Source organism: Marmota monax, unplaced genomic scaffold (genome assembly GCF_021218885.2).
Source record: "Marmota monax isolate L192 unplaced genomic scaffold, Marmota_monax_Labrador192_F-V1.1 WCK01_AAM20220418_F8-fsc00106, whole genome shotgun sequence".
NCBI classification, from domain to species: Eukaryota; Metazoa; Chordata; class Mammalia; order Rodentia; family Sciuridae; genus Marmota; species Marmota monax.
In genome coordinates this window covers 6,754,140-6,762,418 of record NW_026695218.1, presented here as the reverse complement: position 1 = coordinate 6,762,418, position 8,279 = coordinate 6,754,140, and the positions used below count along the sequence as shown (strand labels likewise).

The 8,279-nt window shown below is 37.2% G+C and overlaps 1 protein-coding gene across 4 annotated transcripts; it reads right to left on the bottom strand.

The window, feature by feature from the left end:
* Positions 1-972: 972 nt before the first annotated feature.
* Positions 973-7,987, bottom strand: Tprkb (TP53RK binding protein). Of its 4 annotated transcripts, none has more exons than XM_046432309.2 (5): positions 7,832-7,987; positions 4,424-4,590; positions 3,375-3,497; positions 2,042-2,218; positions 973-1,385 (listed from the first exon to the last, which is right to left on the bottom strand). In XM_046432309.2, exons 2-5 carry the CDS (start codon positions 4,562-4,564, stop codon positions 1,299-1,301), a joined length of 528 nt encoding a protein of 175 aa, XP_046288265.1. In that variant the 5' UTR covers positions 4,565-4,590; positions 7,832-7,987; the 3' UTR covers positions 973-1,298. The 4 variants fall into 4 exon arrangements, with proteins under 4 accessions (XP_046288265.1, XP_058431044.1, XP_046288266.1 ...); XM_058575061.1 differs by having other exon boundaries at positions 3,375-3,479; XM_046432310.2 differs by lacking the exon at positions 7,832-7,987 and adding an exon at positions 7,375-7,822.
* Between the last annotated feature and the right edge of the window lie 292 nt (positions 7,988-8,279).

Below are 8,279 nucleotides of genomic sequence, written 5' to 3'. Positions count from 1 at the left end.
ATTTAGAGACAGGGTCTCACTGAGATGCTTAGTTCCTCGCTGTTGCTGGGGCTGGCTTTGAACTTGCAACCCTCCTGCCTCAGCCTCCTGAGATGCTGGGATTACAGGCGTGCGCCACCACACCTGGCAAGACATCTAGTACAGTTTTCAAATGCCTACTTTGTTTTAAAAAAAAAAAAGATTGTTCCAGATTAAAGAAAACTTAAGAGACATGACAATTAGACAGTATAGAGTGAAATTCCATGATGTCAGCAACTTACTTTCAAATAGCTTAGCAAAACAAAGTGTGAGTGTGTGTGCACATAGGAAGATAAACAGGAGCAAGAACAAGCAAATGTAGCAAATATTAATGGTGAATCCATGTGAATGGTACACAGATGTTCACTGTCCTATTTTCAATTATTCTATAGGTTGGAAAAATTTTGTTTTTTTAAATTACATACCAGGCTTTATTTATTTAATCTAATTTTTTTAGTTGTAGATGGACACCATGCCTTTATTTATTTATTTTTATATGATGGTGAGGATTGAACCCAATGCTTCACACATGTGAGGCAAGAGCTCTACCCTGAGCTACAATCCCAGCCTCAGAAAATTTGTTTTGAAATAAACAACTGAGAGACATAAGTCTATTTCCTCACTTATAAAAATCTTGATGCTGTGGATTAGACTGAACGAAATAGTGCACAGAAAGTACAGAATCTGGAGTACAGTAGGCATGAAGGAAATGCTACCTATGCACATAATTTGATTTCTACCTTACCGGCTGTAGTGGTGCACACTTGTAATCCCAGCAACTTGGGAGGTTGAGGCAAGAAGATCACAAATTCAAAGCCAGCCTCAGCAACATAGCGAGATGCTGTCTCAAAATAAAAAGGGCTAGGTACCAAAAAAAAAAAAAAAAAAAAAAAAACTCAAAAGAACCCAGAAATAAAATACTAAGGTAAAACCTAGTACACAGTAGACATTCAATAAGTGTTGGCAATTTTTATTTCCATTATATAAAAAATAAAATGTTTGAATACAAATAGAAGACTAGAAGACAACAAGAATAGTAACAGTATTAGTAAAAATGATAGGATTATGAGGGTTTTTTAAAATCTCATTCTGTGATTTAAAAAAAAAAAAATTATAGGGCTAGAAGGAAGCTCAGTGGTGGAGCACTTACCTAGCATGCACAAGGTCCTAGGATCAAAAAAAATTTTTTTCTATTATAAACATATTTTAATTTTATAATCAGGAAAGAAAAACCAATGTTTTATTTAAAGCTGAAAATTTCTGTTAATATTTCTAACATTTTATAAAACATCTTTTGTTGACATTCTACTAATGATACCACCCAATAATGTCCCAATCTTTTCTTCTTGTGAAGACACTTTATATATCTGTAAAAAATCAAAGACAAATTATGACTTGCTGATCTATTTATGCATGGATTGTTATGCAAATATTTATAAGTGAAATTATCAATTAATGGGTTAATGGTCTGAATTGCAAAACAAATGATTAAAATATTCAAAGTAGATCATAATTCATATCAAATAGTCCCTTTAAAGTGCAATTATGAACATTAAAAACCAAATTCTCTGCACATAAACTAAATTTATCATTTTTAAAAGCACACATCGAGATATTAACTTTATTATGTTTATTTTATTCTAAATGTACTATATAAACTTGATACTTAAAGATATCTACTTACTTATTTGAAGTTGTAAATGATTTCATTAACTACATTTCTAATTATATTTTTACATACACCTATACCTCCCAGTTCTTTTTATCTTTAATTATTTTTCAAGCAACTTTAAAAAACACTCATTACCATTTCCTCTCCTTTTCTTTTTGTGGCACTGGGGATTGAACCCAGGGCTACACATGCACTAGGCAAGTGCTACACCTCGGGCCTAAATCCCAAGTGCAGCATTTCTCTAATTAAAAAAAAACAAAAACAAAAACAAAAACTGGTGCACTAGTGATTAATAAACCACATCAGCATTATTCCTCACTTACCACACTCTAAAAATATGGATTTACAAACCTTTTTGACTTCAGAAATATTCGTTATTTCAGGAAGATTTTTCAGAGAAATCTGGTCACCTTCTACTTGAGATATTAGGTATTTTTGATTTACTTGTTTTTCTCCCTCTTCAACGTAAACAATTAAAATTGAAGTATTATCTGCTGAGATACCAAATTTTTTCAAAGCCTCTGAAATCTAAGGAACAAAAAAACAAAACAGGAATGGAATCAGTCTTTCCTATACCTGAAACATCTGACCTGCCTTCTTCTCAGTGAGCTTCTACCTGTTTTTCATATCCTAGTTTTCCCTTCAATAATCCTTCTCTAGCATCTACAGCTACTACCTGTCAGCTTTCTGCTGAAAGTTGCACCTTGTTCTCATGGAATCAGCCCAGACTGTGTTATGCAAACACCATTCCTCCAGCCTTAAGTGACCCTGCAGCCACACATTCCTGTCTTCTGGCCACCCTGGAGCTGTTTGTGTTTCACTGTTTTGCTGATGCACATGCTTTGTCCCTTGTCCAATCACCTTTCTCTCTATGGCTAGTCTGATCAACACATGCTTCAGGGTCCAGCTCCAAGGCCACCCCCCACTTAACTTCTTAACTTCTGTCTCGCCTGCCTCTCTTCAGGAACATATTTGCTTCTTTTGCCCCTAGAACTATAACTGGAACAGGAATGGTATCTTGAACTGTTTCAAATACTCTCTAAGAAACAATGATTACCTGGCAAAAAAATTTCCAGGTACTAGTACTAGGATGAGACAACTGCATTTTATAAAGTTTGAAATTGTCTATTTTAAACCATGCCACAGCCTTCCCAATTATTCTCTTGATGATACTAGTACCTAATTGTGTTGTTAACAATAGTAGTAATATTAAAATTTCATCAGCAAAATTCCAGTCATTTTTTTCATGGGCTATGTACATGTATTAAGGGCTGTTCTAGGTACCAGCAATGCCCTGGTGCTATATATAAAAAATATATGCATTTATCCTCAAGGAGTTTACAAAGTGAAAGATGTACATGAACACACAAAATATTTATGCCTAATGTTTTATCATGTGTATTTCTGTCAGTTTCTTAAGCAAACTACTTAAGGGATTTTCCTGACCCTACATGGTTAAGAAGGAAAGATAAAACTAGCCTCACTTAATTTAGCTAATTTTTTTTTTTTTTACTCATAAAGAAACTGACTTCAGAGCTTATTTGTCTAGTAAGAGGCAGTGCTAAATCTCAACTCTCCAGAACTCTCTTCATGATTACTTTTGTTTATTGGTAGCAAACTGGTTTGTAGGAATTTAGCCTCTGACCCAACACGTGTCAACAGGAAGTCAGTAAATTCCACGTACATTGTTGTTTGGGGAAAGGTTGAAAATAATTTCAGTAGACAGAGTTCTCGTCTTCATTTTTCCCAGTTTGTAGAGGTGAACTGCTTTATTTGCTGCCACAAGTATCTGAAAAGGATCAACAATCTACCAAAAGAATATCAAGAATTACATGGGAGAATCTAGAACACTATGAAAACAGGTGCTTTATCTTATTTTTACTTCATAAGATAAATTCTTAAAACAATTCCTATGGATTATATGGATTATATTTTCAAAATTATTATCTCAAGGGTCAAGGCAGTCAAAAAAATCTTATAATTTTAAAGTTGTAAGAAACTTAGACAAAGAGTAAACTTTTTTAAAGTAACATGTATTGCAGGCTACTATGAGAAAGGCTGTATTCTAAACATTTTAGCTCTATTATTTTCTTTAATCCTCAAAATATTCAATGAAATCATTATATAATAGATGAGGTAATGAGGGCAAAAAATGCCTGGGTTGAATCTCAGCTCTGTCACTTACCATTTGGGGAACTTAGTTAGGCAAGTTCTTTAGTGTTTTATCTGTCAGAAGCAGAAAATAACAGAACTCACTTCATATGGTTGTTGAAGATTAAGTGAGTCAGAAAGCATTTAGGAATTATGCTAGGAAAAGAGTAAGCACTATGTAAGGTTTGGCTATGACTTGCTCAAAGTCATAGTAAGTGGCAGAGCTCGGATTAAGTCTTGGTAATGTGATCCCAGTGCATGCTCTTAACTACTGTGCTATTCCTCCTCCATAGATACTGCCTTCTTCAGAACCCTCATCTCATAGATGAGAAGCTGGGAACCAATATTTGCCAGACCACAAATGTGATCAGAGCTGGACCACAACCTTTCCTATTTCCTAGGGCAGGGCCCAGTGTTTCTGTCTTCATTCACTGTTCAATTCAAGGTAGTCAAGTCTTACTTGGACAAGACTTTGTACATAAAGATGAAAGAATTTTAGTTTTAACCTATAACATTGTCAAAAAATTAACACATTCTTAAATGTTGGGTATGCCTTCACTCATTCTCACACTTTGTACTTACCACTGAAGGATTTATCAATGCACCATCAATGGTGCCTTCCATGGCCTTTTTTCTCAAGTCTCCAGCATTTTTTACATCTTTAAATAACAGAAGAGTCACTCTGCATTCAGGAAATAGGTCCAGCTGATATGTTAACTGCATTTCAAACAGGATTGTATGCACAAAACCTAAAGGACCAATAGATTTCTTTTATTAAAAGGTAACATTAAAACTCATTTCTTAACAAATATCCTTGCTAACAAATGAAATTAATTTTAAAAGATGACAGAGCTGAGTGCAGTGGTGCCTGTAATCCCAGTGACTCTGGAAGCTGAGGCAGGAGGATCACAAGTTCAAGGCTAGCCTCAGTGATTTAGCAAGCTCCTGTCTCAACATAAAAAATAAAAAGGACTAAGGATGTTGCTTAGTGGTAAAGTACCCCTGGGTTCAATACCAATACCAAAAATAAAAATAATAAGATGATAAAAACTGTTAAATCTGTCTCCAAAGCACATTTGGCATCCTTGTGAGATGGCTTTCTAACCCTGCTGAGCTGTTTCTAGTCTTTTTTCCACTCCTGAGAAAAAGCCAAGGGAGCTAGTTGGTTCTCTGCCTGTCCGGATGAAAGGCTTGCACATGTGATTAAGAGGCTGTTTCCTAGCAGACTAGGGGCAGAATACCAGGAACTTCTGGACCTCAGGATACTAATGGTATTAATGAAACTTTATTCTACTTCCACTTTTTAAACTTTCTGATCTATTTTATTTGTATTTTAGCAGGACCTGGACACAAATATTAATAAGGAATAAAGTATCACATTTGACCCAAGCTATGAATTTTCATACATGGAAATTAGCAGAGAGGGTATGATTAATAATCAATAATATTCGTCCCTTTTTTAGTCATAAGGTTAACAGGAAAGGACAGGGTATATATAAAGACATAAAAGTGTAGGAGCTAGGGATGTGCTCAGGGGTAGAACACTTGCCTAACATGCACAGGCCCAGGGTTTGAGCTCCAGTACCATGAAATAAATAAATGAATAAGAAGCATAAAAGACAACTTAAGTAACTAGAAAAATCTTTGTAACTACATCCTTGAAGGGAAAATTTTAATGATAGTCTGGTGAAGCAATTTACTAGGCTTATTTCATCCTTTTGCTCAGGAGACTCCATTTCTAGGGCTCTTTCTCAATAAATTAATTGGACATTTGAGGATTATATAGTAAGATATCACTCTTATTTTAACAGTGAAAAGTTGAAAACAATCTATTTAGCAAATAGCAGGATTGACTGTAAGTAAACGACAATTAAAAACTACAATCTTGGACTGGGGAGATAGCTCAGTTGGTAGAGTGCTTGCCTTGCATGCACAATGCCTTGGGTTTGATCCCCAGCACCACAAAACAAAACAACAACAAAAAAATCCACTACAATCTTGATGATGTATGCAAACAACAAAAATATTAAGTAAAAACACCTTAATGGAAAAACAAAACACCTTTAAAAATCTACACATAAAGAAAACACACCAAAAAGTTTAAAAAGTTATCTCTGATTGCTGAATTACATCTGATTTTTATTGTTATTACAAAGAAAAAAAAGAATATTTGTAAATAATGTCCTGGCATACAGAATTTCAATTTAGTCATGCTAATGTCTACTAAAAAAAAATGGATAACAAAAAAATAATCGGTATGATCCCAATTATAAGAAGATACACAGTATCCCCCACCAAATAAGAAGAAAAAACATGAAGGAGACATACCAAAGACAGTTTTTTTCCCCCCCTGCAGTCCTGGGGATTGAACCTTGAACCTAGGGACTTGAGACAGCGTCTGGCTAAATTGCTGAGGCTGCTCTCAAATTTGTGATCCTCTCACCTCAGTCTCCAGCAAAGCTGGGATCCCAGGCATGTATGTACCAATGAGTCAGGAAAATACAACCATCTTAGGTACTGAGATTATTAGGTGATTTTTCTGTTCTCTGGAAAACAAAATTGGTTGTGTATGTTCTGAATTTTCTACAGTAAGCACACGAGTACTTATAATCAGGGAGAAAATACATATATTTTTAAATATTTTTAATACTAGGGGTAAAAGAACCCCTGAAAACCCTCAAAATAGTGGAGTGGTGGCACATGCCTATTTCCGAGGCTGAGGCAGGAGGATCACAAATTCAAGTTCAGCATCAGCAACTTAGTGAGAGTGTCTCAAAACAAAACAAACAAAAAAGGACTGGGGGATGTAGCTCAGTGGAAAGAGCCCTCAGGATCAATCTTTAGTACTGGGGGAAAAAAGAAAACCCCAAAATCATTTGTTCTTGTTCACTTACTTAGTCCAGAAACTTTAGAATTATACTTGGAAACTAGAATGGTTTGTTCCCTCTGAAACTCATGTTGAAATTTAATTTCCATTTTTAAAGGGGAGGGACCAGGTGGGACCTTGAGTAGGTGATTAGAACTTTACCCTCATAAATGGATTATCCCACTCAGGTGTTTTATCTCAAAGCCAATTAGGTTAAGTCTCCTCAAGTGCTCCCTTCCTTGCCAGGTGACACTTTTATCAGCAAGACCATCATCAAATGCAGACCCTGGACCTTGGACCAGAATCGTTAACCAAAATAAACCACTTCTCTTTATAACTTACTCCATCTGATGCACTATGTTACTAGCAACAGAATACAGACTGGGGTAAATACCTCTCACTCAAATTCCGCACCCAATCCTTAAAATCCTTAAATTTTACCTCCTAAACGTAATTTTGACCCGTCTATTTCTCTTGAATTCCCATTGCCACCACCTCTTATCTACACCAGTAGCCCCTAAGGGTGGTCTCATCAAAATCCCTGCACTTCCATAATTCAAACTTCACCCCCACTCCCAGTCATAGTGATCCTTTCAAAATATCCTGTCGTTATGGTGCCCAGGTGATATGCTAATGCCCAAACTTTATGTCACGGTTTCCTTCCCACCTTCTGCTACCGCCACAATGGCCTCTTCTCAGCTTCCGGACTGTCACCAAGCTTTTAAACAGTTTCCCTCTCTTCCTTCACCATTTTTTTCCCCTCAATCCTTTTCCTTTCCTCCGTCCATCTGCTTGAGGGCCAAGAGCTCCGGGTCTAGGTATCACACGCGCTCCTTCTTATTACGAAGTGCAAGTGCGCCCGGCAGTGACGGCGTTTTTGAGACGGGGTCCTGCCTCGGCCTCCGAACTAGCTGGTTGCCTAACAATTTACGGCTCCCCTATCAGTTTATTTCTTGAGGGAAAGGCTCTCATTTTCCTGCTGCATTCCCAGGGGCTGACTTTGGTAGTTTCGCACTAAATATCGGCTGAGGGAACCACAAGTATCGTCTCAAGACAATCGTTAACAGCTATGCCGGGGATCGAGCCCCAACAACCCGGCGCCCTCGCTACCGAGCAAAACTCACCAACTGGTCCTGGTCCGACTGGAAAGATCTCCCCGTCGGAAACAAAGCCCTCAACTTCCGGAAGTGCTCCCAATCCCGGCCCTCGCCGAGCCAGTTTCCTGGTAGGTCAGCCTGGGGGCGCCAAGTCTTTCCGGATCCCCAAGGTCATCGCCTTGTTAGTTCCGCCACTGACTCCGCCTCCCAAGTCTGAATCCTTTTAGCCGACACCAGCGAGGACGGGTGGTACTCCGTCTTTTTTGGGCGGAGGCGGAAGCTTAGGTCTGGTGTTGAGTATCGGTTTTGTCTTAAACGTGTGTGCTGTTTTCGTTTTAAATTCATTCTGACAAGATTGGCATCCAAATTATGTAAAAAACAATAAGAAAAATAACTTAATGGACAAAATGCCAAAAAACATGAAAAGATTCCCAGCATCATTTGTCCTTGGAGAAATACAAATTAAAAACACAGT